Consider the following 12,395-nt stretch of genomic DNA (forward strand, 5'->3'; position numbering starts at 1 on the left):
CCTTATCCTTTCAAAAAAACAGGGATTGTTTGTCCATATATTGCAATATATTTAAGCTGGCCAACTATGTCAAAGTCATCCCATATCTGGCCAGTCCTACGCTCAATTTTCATCTGATTCATCTGAGGGTAAAATATTACATAATCTTAAAGTATGTATGTATGTATATTCATCAGTATATTTGCTGTCCCGACTTTAGTCATTCACTTGAGGAGCAGAGAGGACAGCAGAAGAATTGCAGTTGTATAATTGCAGTTGTATAACAAAAACATATATGTACTGTAAATAAAATAAAGTATAACATTTTCTGTATGGTGGGGTGAATATATAACTAACTGAATATTAGGTAAAAAAACAGAGAGTGGATGGGAGGCTCTAATATTCAACTTTAATTTATAAGGGCAGAAAAATACATCACAAGGTTTTACTTATAGGAACAAATCATAACAGTGCATGAAAAGAGACAAACTGACAGATTTAGAAAGAACAATTTTCCATAATTTTGTCCCCTTTACTGCATGGAAATACAAAACATGCTATATGCTTGAAAGCTCCAGAAAGCAATTCCTTACAATTCACAATATAATACTAGTAAACACAAGTCTGTCAAATCGACAACAGGTAAACCACAGTCTGAACACATGCAGAGACAGACCAGTACCTGTAACGTATCCCACCCCCACCCCAATTCCTATATCCAAAATATTCCATTCCATCCAAACAATCACCAGTATTACAAAAATAATATAAACCTAGGAGCAGCATAGGGTAATTGAAAATTTGTGAAATTGTCAACTGATTTGTATGCTCAGTGTATACACAAATTTGTGAACCACAATATAGCAGGGATTATGAAAAACATTTTTTTCTGGTTGAGCATACTGGTCTGTTCCATATGTGTTTGTGGATTACATGCAAAAATGTAAACCATACAAATAGAAGGGAGAAAGAGAAGGAAGCAAGAAGGACAACAGAAGAATAGTGAAAGGAGAAGTTAGGTTGTGGTGGTATAAGGTGTACAAACAAATTAACAAACAGCAAGTTCTCCAGGTATATAAGATTTTCTTTCATATCACCACAAAGAACAGTTTTGTGTAATTTACAAATAAAAATATATTTTTATAAAAATAATAAATAAAATGCTGGCTACTCTGTCTCCTCCTGGTATGCAAGTTTACAAAATGGCTTGAGTTTTATTTAAAGCCAGAAATGTATAAAACCAGATTATTTTTCCCTTAAGATTTTTTTTTCTATAAACGTTTATTGAAAGGCTGCTATAGCAAGGAGGATTGTATACGCATTGACAGGGTAGCATTCAGCATTATTTCCTTCACATCCCTGTGGTTTAGATACTCCTGTCTGCCATGCTGGTCTGATATCTGTAGATGATACTATGTTTCCAAAATATTTCTGCTTGTGTAGTCAGTATAAACCATCACTTGGGATACTGGCTTTGTGTTAGTGGATGATTTGGACCGACAATCTCATGGCTCTTTGACTCTTGCTCTAGGTTGCTGGGACTTGCGACTCGTGGGCGTTTACATGACTTTTGGTCCTCTGATAGATCTTCCAAGGAAGCACCAGTGCTGAGAGACTAAAATAATTTTCATAAAGAAAATATCAGTAATAAGTAAATAAACATAACAAGAACAAATATCCACATTACATTTTTTTAAACAAATAAATCTGCATAAATGTTTGTGTCTTCATCTAAACAAAGTATTTGAACTTCTGATCAATTAGATTATTTTACTAAATAACAAACCCACATTTTAACATTTTCCTATTATTTTGTATGGACCAACAATGAAAATGATTATTACATTTATTTACAATATTTTGCCTAACAAAAAAAATGTAGTTCTAAGCAGCTTTCTGAGCAGTTTACATCCCCTTATATTACGTTTTCCCTTATTTTACTTTGTTTTTTTCTGGTCCCACCTATAAATTATGCACAATACATTTCTTTGATTTTACCATTTCCTACAGAAAATGCCACCACTTTTTCTGGTCCCCTGAAAAAAGTAAAATGGGGATTCTACTGTGCATGAGTTACAAATGTTAATTTTCTATTCTCTGCCCTGGTAGTTTATACAGTAGTGCAGAACGTTACAGCAAATGAATGCTTTTGATTTAAAAATAATTTACAAACAAATAACATTGTTTTCTCAATATATATTGGAAAGATGCTTAAAATGACATTTACTGCCACTAGGCAAAATTATATTATTAGTATACGCAATGTCTGTCTGGAAATTGCACTTCGCACACTGCACTGTATTCGTAAATTACCTTTTCTGTATGCTACCAAAAAAAAAATTAAGCATGGGCAAAGGTTAATCTTAAAGCACAATGTTCCCGGACCAAAGGATCTTAAAATAATAGCAATGCTCAGAAACGAAAGATGCATATCCTAAAATGGCCCATTCAAAGGCATGAGCGTAATCCAATAAAAAATCTGTGACCCTAAAGTAAAACTGAGGCATTGAGGCTTTACATGATTAACAATTTGGAGGAAATCTTGGAAAGATGGGCAGGCCTGGATTTGCAGTGAGGCCTCAAAGGCCCGGGCCTAGGGCGGCATCAATTAAGGAGCGGCATGCCACTCAGCCGCACGGGCAATTAGTTTGAGTGCCCTCAGGGCAAATCCGGCCCTGAAGATGGGCCAAAAACATTCTCAGTGTGTAAAGTTTGTACATACTTAACCCAATAAATTTAAAGATGCTTATGTTGAACATGGTTTTCCATGAAATATGGTCACAAAGATTTGTTTTATAACATATAATGATGTCAAGGTAAGAACTAATTTTAGGTTTCACTGCCACAAAATAAAAACATTTAGACCTTGTTATTTTGTAAAATAAGACAAATGGTCAAAAGTGCTCTTTACTTTGCCAACAGAATTATGCTGGAAGATTTTTTAACATTTTGTGCAATTATTCCTTACGGACACTTTCTTGGGACCTTTAATTTACCTAGGGAATATAGGACAGCCTCAGCTTTCTAAATCTACCTGAAGGGTTGTGTAATTCCATTTCTGCTATTTTTTTATAATTTAGAGCAACATATTAGAAATAAACTATATTTTATGAAAAAAACATGAACAATTTAGAAAAGCCTCTAGAAAACAATCACACCAATTCCAAATATATATATTTAAATTAAATTAAAATATATTTTACGAAGAAGCAGTACACACTCTACCAATTTTTCAAACACTTTTTTTTTTCAGTCATATGAAAAAGTTTTGGAACCCCTCTCAGTCTACATAATAATGTACTCCACTTTCAACAAAAAAAGATATAACAGTTGTATGTCTTTCATTTCCCAGGAATATCTGAGTACTGGGGTGTTTTCTGAAGATTTTTAGTGAAGCAGTATTCAGTTGTATGAAATTAAATCAAATGTGAAAAACTGGCTGTGCAAAATGTGGGTACCCTTGTAATTTTGCTAATTTGAATGCATGTAACTGCTCAATGCTGATTACTGGCAAAACCAAATTGGTAGGATTAGCTCGTTAAGCCTTGAACTTTATAGGCAGGTATGTCCAATCACGAGAAAAGGTATTTAAGGTGGCCAATTGCAAGTTGTGCTTCTGTTTAACTCTGCTCTGAAGAGTGACAACATGGCAACTCTCAAAAGATCTGAAAACAAAGATTGTTCAGTATCATGGTTTAGGGGAAGGCTACAAAAATATATCTCAGAGGTTTAAACTGTCAGTTTCAACTGTAAGGAATGTAATCAGGAAATGGAAGGCCACAGGCACAGTTGCTGTAAAAAATACAGGAGCGTCATATGCGGGGGATTGTGAGAATGGTTGCAGACAACCCAAAGATCACCTACAAAGACCTGCAAGAACATCTTGCCGCAGATGGTGTACATTGGTGATCTGTACATTGTTCTACAATTCAGCGCAAATTGCCCAAATAACATCAGTGTGGCAGGGTAATGAGAAAGAAGATCAATCAGGTGTAGGTAAAAGACTCTCTTTTTGTCCTCACTGTGTCAGGCTCATCAAACAGAGCATAGGAGCCGCCAAACCTCCTTGTCTTTACAAATCCAAATCAACCACTCTGGAGAATCAGTATCATCAAACAAGTGATCACTTATTTGGTAGCATTACATGTTTCAGATCTGATCCTTCCTCAGGTGCCAGTGTTCACACTTTTTGTAACACACTTAATTTCAGGGGCTCAAAAATAATTGGACAAATTAATAAACTGAAAATAAAATGTTCATTTCTAATACTTAGTTGAAAACCCTTTGCTGGCAATGACAGCCTGAAGTCTTGAACTCATGGACATCATCAGATTCTGGGTTGCCTCCTTTTTATTGTTCTGCCAGGCCTTTACTGCAGCGGCTTTCAGTTGCTGTTTGTTTGTGGGCCTTTCTGTCCGAAGTTTAGCTTTCATCCCCCATACCCACCCCTATTAATTAATAGTGGCCCTATGCTTTTAACTGCACCACATTTATACATTTTTTTAAAAATGGGCGTTGGTTTGGGCAATCACTCTCTCTTAAAAGCTGCAATTCAGCAGTGGGGGAGGATTTAGCCCTCAGACTGAAACCAAGGTTCAGCAGACTTTTACTTTTTACTATACTAATGCTATTATGCAGAGAGACACAGGATCCTCAATACTATGACTGGTAGGTTAACAAGTTAGGGACCGCCATATGGGGTGTACCTTGACGTGGTGTGGTGGCTTTTCAACTTTATAATCATAACTTTGTAACTAAAAACCCCTGTCTTTGTTAACACATGCATTTGCGTATCTACGGAATTACTTAGACAGGGGCCCAGGGAATGTGCACTGACCCATTTGGATATGCCAGTAGCACTTCCCTTATACTTCTATATATTTTTATTTAGCAATGCGGGTGCTCCCACACACCCCCCTTTTGTATTTGCTCTTACAGCCTGGAGCTTTGGCTTAGTTTGACTGCATTTAGCTGGATTTGAGCAGACAGTATGTCTCTGAACACCTCAGAATTAATTTGGCTGCTTCTGTCCTGTCAAGGATAAACACTAGTGTCCCAGTGCCACTGGCAGCCATGCACGCCCAAGCTATCACACTGCCTCTGGTGTTTTACAGATGATGTGGTATGCTTTGGGTCATGAGCTGTTCTCCGGCTTCTTCATTGTCATCATTCTGGTAGAGGTTGATCTTTATTTCATCTGTCCAAAGAATGTTTTTCCAGAACTGTGCTGGCTTTTTTTAAAAGTTTTTTTTTTTTTTTAGCAAAGTCCAATCTAGCCTTTCTATTCTTGATGCTTTTGAGTGGCTTGCACCTTGCAGTGCACCCTCTGTATTTAGTTTCATGCAGTCTTCTCTTTATGGTAGACTTGAATATTAATATGCCTTCCTCCTGGAGAGTGTTGTTCACTTGTTTGGCTGTTGTATAGCGGTTTCTCTTCACCATGGAAATGATTCTGCGATCATCCACCACTGTTGTCTTCCGTGGATGTCCAGGTCTTTTTGCGTTGCTGAGTTCACCAGTGCTTTCTTTCTCTGGATGTACCAAACTGTAGATTTTGCCACTCCTAATATTGTAGCAATTTCTCTGATGGTTTTTTATGTTTTTGCAGCTTAAGGATGGCTTGTTTCACCTGCATGGAGAGCTCCTTTGACCGCATGTTGTCTGTTCACAGCAAAATCTTCAAAATACAAGCACCCCCCCCCACACCCAAATCAACTCCAGGGCTTTTATCTGCTTCATTGATAGACAGAACAAAGGAATTGCCCACACCTGCCCATGAAATAGCCTTTAAGTCAATTGTCCATTTACTTTTGAACCCCTGGTCCAATTACTTTTAAACCCCTGAAATGAAGTGATTGTTTTTTTTTTAAAAAAAAGGCTTTAGTTCCTCACATTTCTATGAAATCTTTTTGTTCAACCCACTGAATTAAAACTGAGTTGTTTCTTTTAAAATTCATTGAGGTAATGTACAGAACCAAAATTAGAAAAAAAAGTTGTCTGTCCAAATATTTGTGGACCTAACTGTTTATAAAAAATCATGTCCAAAGAAGAAAAAATGGCACTATTAAAGTACACAAAAGGTGCAAAATATAACAACCTGCATGTTACAGTGTATCCATCAGAAACATTTCGGGCATGCACTGTGCCCTTTCTCAAGCTTATCACAGGTGTGTACCAAACATGTAAAAGACTTAAACAAGACATGACATTGGGGTTTCTTAGTAACAGATATAACAACACTGTTAACCCTCACCATGTCTCCTTTTATTTGAGTCAAATCCTAAGCACAAACATATCAGAGGTAAGTATTATTTACAGAAATAGACACAAGTCATAATCCCTGTTCAGACCATAGGGTGCTAGTATATTTAATTTGTGGCTACATTGGCGAGACAACCCAGATGGTTAAGTCACGCATATCCCAGCATAAATCTTCAATTAATTTGGGTAATGAGAGTTTGCCGGTATCGAAACATTTTATTGATATAGGTCATAATGCAGACCAATTGCAATTTATTGTATTAGAAGGGATTCCATCACTCAAATAAGGAGGGGAAAAAGAACTGAAGTTGAAGCAAAAAGAGGTGTGGTGGATACATAAATAAAGCATGTGTTATTTTGTGTTCATTTCAAAAAAATGTAAAATTCAAATATTGTCCATAAGAGTGTCCAATTCATTGTGCAAATCTATATATCTTAAATAAATATTTCTGAAATTATTACATAGTGTCAATAAGTTATAAAGTGTTAATAATTTATAAACTTTTACACAATCTGAAACAAAAGATATGGTACCTCCACTGCATGTTACACCCGTTCACTCTTTCTAAATTCGGGTTATGCAGGTCACTGTACCATATTCATACAAGTCTACATACCTACTGATAGATAAACAGTGCTGGGGTATAATATTTGTTCAGGCCTTTAGGCCACACAGTGTGGATCCACTGCATTCCAAGTTTGTGTAATGCTAATAATCTATTTCCTCCCCTCCTGGGTATAGGGACACAAAACAACACAGGCTTTATGCAAATGATAATAAGTTTTAACCTTTTAACATTGGATGTTTCTTTTCACTCCCTCCACCTCCTTTTGACACTCCACCCCCTTGTTAAACTATTTAATACGACATTTAGTGGGACCTTTACTTTCAAATTTTCTTTTTCTCTTTTTACTTACTTTCCTTTTAGCTTGTTGTAATACAAACTCTCGATACCCCCTCTCCTGAAATTTTTTACACATCAATTCTGCTGTCTCCCTTTTTCCTGTACATCACTCACTATTCTGTAAACCCTTACTAGCTGACTGATGGGCATTGAATTTTTAGTATGAGGTGGATGGTTACTGTGGAAATGCAAAATCGGTTTTGTATATACCGATGTATCAACACCACCTTGAGCCTTTTCTTGAGCTTCTTAATACATCTAAAAACAGAATCTTTTCAAAATCATTCAATATCGCAAAGGAGATACAAGGATGTATTTTCTGCATATCCCTGTGGAACCGCAATAGCGACTCAACGTCACCCCGCCATAGCACAAAAATATCATCAATGTAGCGCCATCATGCCAGACAATGTCTGGAAAAGTCCACATTGTGATAAATGTGCTGATTTTCAGGCTTAGCAATAAAGACATTAGCATATGACGGGGCGAGGTTGGACCCCATTTCGGTTCCACGCAGCTGCAGATAAAACCGAACTTTAAAAGTGAAATAGTTACATTGAAATATTATATCCAGTACACACAAGAAAAAAGACGTTTGTTGTTCTGTATAATTTGCCCTTTCTCCCAATAGTCAAGCACAAGCCTCAACACCCTCCCTATGTGGTATTGAGGTGTAAAGACTAGCCACATCAAAAGTGGCCAGTAGAATATCCTCTTTTATTTCTGTTCCAAATGGCTTAAGTTTCTACAAAAAGTGTCCAGTATCAAAGACAAATGAGGGGACTTCCTGGATCAACGGACCCAGGACTTTGTCCAGCATAATAGCCATTGGATTAAGAACAGAATCAGTAGAGGAGACTATTGGTCGACCCGGTGGGCAAACCAGGTCTTTGTGTATCTTTTTGCAAAGTATACAATTTAAGGGCTTTAGGATTTTGCACTGTTAGGTATTTTTGTAAGTTTACAGTAATAAGTCCTTCATTAACCATTTTATCTAAAAGCTTCTCAATCCTTCTCTGAATGGATGGTAAATAGTAACATGTAATAATTGATAAACATCCTGGTCTGCTAATTGTGATGCAAACTCAATGGTAGAATATATTGTATCTAATACAACTATTGCTCCCCCCTTGCAGGAAGGAGTGAGAACAATGTGGGCAGTTTCAATCTGGGTCTCAGGTGTGAACAGGGCTTTAGGAGTGTGAACAATAGATGTGTGAAAAAATTCAGGGGGGATTACATGTGTGAAAAATACAGGGGATTACAGTCTGAATTTGAGGTTTAAACAATGCAGGGGCCAGTTAATCTCTGTAGTGATACCTTTTAAATCTTACACATGGTAAACAGACAAAACAGGCAGACTTTAATGTGGGGGGCCACACAGTGGGGGGTTGTGGGCCACATGTGGCCTGCGGGCCGCCAGTTGGACAGCCCTGATCTAGAGCATCTGTATTCTCTGCAAGTTCAGACTCTTTATTAGGGTTAACAGAAAAATGCAATTCAAGCACAAAAAAACTGTATAAATTAATGCCAATTGAAAAAGATCAGGATTGGTGTCTGGACTAAAATTTAGTCCCATGGGCAAAACAGACTCCTCTAGTGGAGAGTTTTTTTTGGTAGAAATGTTATCAGGGGCGATCCCCCCCTCCCCCGGAAATTCACTCTTAAAGTACCAGGAGAAGCATTTTTGCCGCCCCTAGTACCTAGTGGGGCGCTGCCGCCTGAGGCGACAGCCTCAACTCGCCTTATTGGCGAAGCACCCCTGAATGTTATATATTATTTGCTGATGATTTTCATGCTGCATCCTCCAGTGTCTGGCACCTCCTCTTCGCATGTCTCTCCTCTTAGTTTGTCCCCTGTATGTTTGGCTAAAAAATGTTTAATAGGCGACATTTTATCGGTATTTGGATCATTCCTAGACTCCCCATAGTTCAAATTAGGATGTGGATTCTCTGGGCGACCACGTGCATATACGTTTTTCTCTTGTTTGTCTCCCAGTTATACACTCGTCCCATATGGTAATCTTGTGAGTCTCTATCAAATTTAGACCTTTTTTGTTTCTCCCCTTCCTTTCGGTAACTGCCTAATTTGAGATGCAATTGCTCTTTCATTAATAAAATGTTCTTCCTCTGCACACCCTTCCACCATCTCCTCCAACCTGACTAAATCAGATTGCACTGAAATGAGCTCTCTCTTAATGTGTTCAAGTGTAAGTACCATAATGTCTACAGAGCACTTATTTAGAATCTGAGCATAACGTGTACAATTTTCATCATTGCTGGCAAATAGCGTAGGGCGAAGACTCACTCTTAAACCTCAAGGGATCCACTGCTTTCTATGGTATACCACCAGCATTAGTCTGGTCAGCTCCAGATCAACATAGCGGTTCTGTAGTGTCTCCGATTGTGTGCGTTTCAGACTAACATTCGGCTGGTGCAAGAATTCTACCGATCCCACAAACCCAGAAACTATCTCCACTGATTTTGTCTCTGTGTAAGTGAAAGTTCCACTTTGCATTCCAGGTTGTGTTCCAGTTTGTCCAAACATCACTGCACTGTGTGTCAGAATTTGTTGCGGTGCAAGCTTATTCCGGAAAATATAAAAGTCAAGTATACAGCAGCACTCACCCAATAATAGTGGTAAATATTCCTCTATGGTGTACAGCCTTTTAGGTGAAATTCTGTGATTTTCCCACATATATATAAATTGTCCAAACAAGAAAAAGGCAGCACTCAATTATCAAAAATAGAAAAAAGTGTCTTACAGTTAACAAAAGTGCACAATACTAAAACCTGCATATTGTGATGTATCCATCAGCAATATTTCGGGCATACAATGTGTCCTTTCTCAAGCTTAGCAGTTAATCACACATAACAGGTGCATCCCAAATATTTAAAAGACTCAGGCAGGAAGTGACATTGAGGTTTCTTAGTAACGGATATAGAAGCACTATATGGTCTATCAACCACATGTTGATAGACCATATACCCCCACTCAGATGGGGGGGGGGAGATAGGGATGGAGCCTTTTTGATATACCATAGCCATATTGCCAATGTCAATGTTCATTTGAGTGCTGTACTTTGTACCCCCTACAGAGGAAGCTAAGTCCCCCACCTGTGGGGTTTGCTGTAGTTACGCCACTAGGTATACAGATACTAGACTCACCTGTGGCTATTGTATCAAATGTAGTAGCTTGTTGTATCCAGACAACTTATGGAAAGTGCTAAACTTTATCTGTATATGTGCTGGGAATTACTTTGAAGGGATGAACTTTAATCTACGTTGGAGAAACTTCTTTAATTGCCATACACATATGATTACATACCTAGGGGACCTCTTAATTAACCCTAACTAACCAATGTACACAACATCCAATCAGTTCTCCAGTAATTCCAAATCTCTTCTAGAAGATATCCTTTTCAAACCTAACAATGCCAAACTAGTTTGCAGAAAAAAAACATCTAATGGTCAGTAATCTAAAACCATTTAATGTCTCACTCAGGAACAGAAGTCCAGGGCTCCTGATTTATGCCGGAATAAATTGGAGAAGGCCTTATCTCGACCAGACAAATACTAATTCAACATAAGATCCTACACAACTCTATTTATTCTCAACGAGATTACAAACGGGTCACAAAGTAGTTAAAGGGGTTGCTCACTTAACTGCTAGTATGATGTGGAGAGTGCGATTCTGAGAAAATTTGCATTTGGTTTCCATTTTTTATTATTTGTGGTTTTTAAGTTGTTACAATTTTTATTCAGCAGCTCTCCAGTTTGCAATTTTAGGAATCCAGTTGCTCAGGTCCATATTATCAGTTCAATCATGCACTGATTTGAATAAAAGCAGTGTCGGACTGGGACACCAGGGGCCCACCCTAAAACCTTAGACCAGGGGCCAACCAAAAAATCTTGGACCAGGGGCCCACTCTCAGTACTATTATTCTTCCTCTCCTCATTCAACCTCTATTCCCCTAGTCTATTTTCTTTACATACTATAATCTATTATTCCACCTTTTTAGCCTCTTTCTCATAGAAATAGGGAATGGCCATGAAATAAGCCAAATGTTTAGCAGCATGAGGAGCCACAGACACTGGGAGTTTTCCTGGTATCCCAGTGGGCCAGTCCGACACTGAATAAGAGATTGGAATATGAATAGGAGAGGGCCTGAATATAAATATGAATAATAAAAAGTAGCAATAAAATAATTTGTAGTCTTACAGAGCATTTGTTTTTTAGATGGGGTCGGTGATCCCCATTTAAAACCTAGAAAGAGTCAGAAGAGGAAGGCAAATAATTCAAAAACTATAAAAAAAGATAATAAAAAACCATTTGAAAAGTTGCTTAGAATTGGCCATTCTATAATATAAATGTCAGGCAATTTGAGCTCCTTGGTTGGAGTCAGGACTCCCTTTAGAAGTTGAAGAATCCACAAAAACGTGATAGCCCAGACTGCACTGCTATTACATAAACCCTTATTGCTTTAACCATTTATAGACTAACTGTACAAACCCATGCCTTCCAACATTTTGGAAATAGAAAGGGGGACAAAAAGTTGACTACACCCATTGTGTGGCCACACCACCTAATTACTGTGTTCAAATTTGGCAGGTAATGAAAGATTCAACACATTTCTGTGGGTTTTTTTTCAGTTATTACAGTTTTGCTAATGAAGGTGAATTCCCCTTTAAGCTGTGAGTTCTCCCAGTGCAGGAGATCAAAGAGAAATTCAAGACATTTCAGTAACAAGCCGTGACTGCGGGTTAAGCTGTCAAAAGCGGGACTGTCCCGCTCAAAATGGGACAGTTTGGAGGTATGCAAACCTGTAAGATTGAAAGCTCATCTTGTACAAGCTGTTAACTTAATTTTGATCATGTGTGAGTTTAATTTGTAGTGGATTCATGAATAGATATTAATTAACATAAAAATATTCAGATGAAGTAGCATACTATCTATCAATTATATCCCCAAAAAAACTATAAGCAAATAGTTCCACATTCAGGTTCAATCTAGGCTATAGAGAATGTGCCCCAATGAAAAACTGGTCCAGCTCCGTAGAAACCCAGATCTCTCTTTCCTGCATCAAGACTTTAGATAAAATTTTAGAAATAACATCTTGGAATGCTGGATCTGGAAGACTGATGAATCAGATCAGTGTGATTTATTTTATTTAAATCCGACTACAGGAAGAGACGGAATACCAATTGAGTGGTACAAAAAAATATGCTAAACAACTTACCCCCATACTGA

At 37.7% G+C, this 12,395-nt stretch overlaps 1 protein-coding gene across 7 annotated transcripts in view; it reads right to left on the minus strand.

Moving 5' to 3' along the window:
* Positions 1–366: 366 nt before the first annotated feature.
* LOC108711800 (lysine-specific demethylase 4B) overlaps positions 367–12,395 on the minus strand; it is a 451,885-nt gene continuing 439,856 nt past the window's right edge. For all 7 annotated transcript variants that reach the window (XM_041591519.1, XM_041591530.1, XM_041591528.1 and 4 more), the window contains one exon: positions 367–1,594. In XM_041591519.1, the coding sequence (XP_041447453.1) occupies positions 1,436–1,594 (159 nt within the window). In that variant the 3' untranslated portion in view covers positions 367–1,435. The remainder of the gene's footprint in view (positions 1,595–12,395) is intronic.

This window comes from Xenopus laevis, chromosome 1L, assembly GCF_017654675.1.
Source record: "Xenopus laevis strain J_2021 chromosome 1L, Xenopus_laevis_v10.1, whole genome shotgun sequence".
Lineage (NCBI taxonomy): Eukaryota > Metazoa > Chordata > Amphibia > Anura > Pipidae > Xenopus > Xenopus laevis.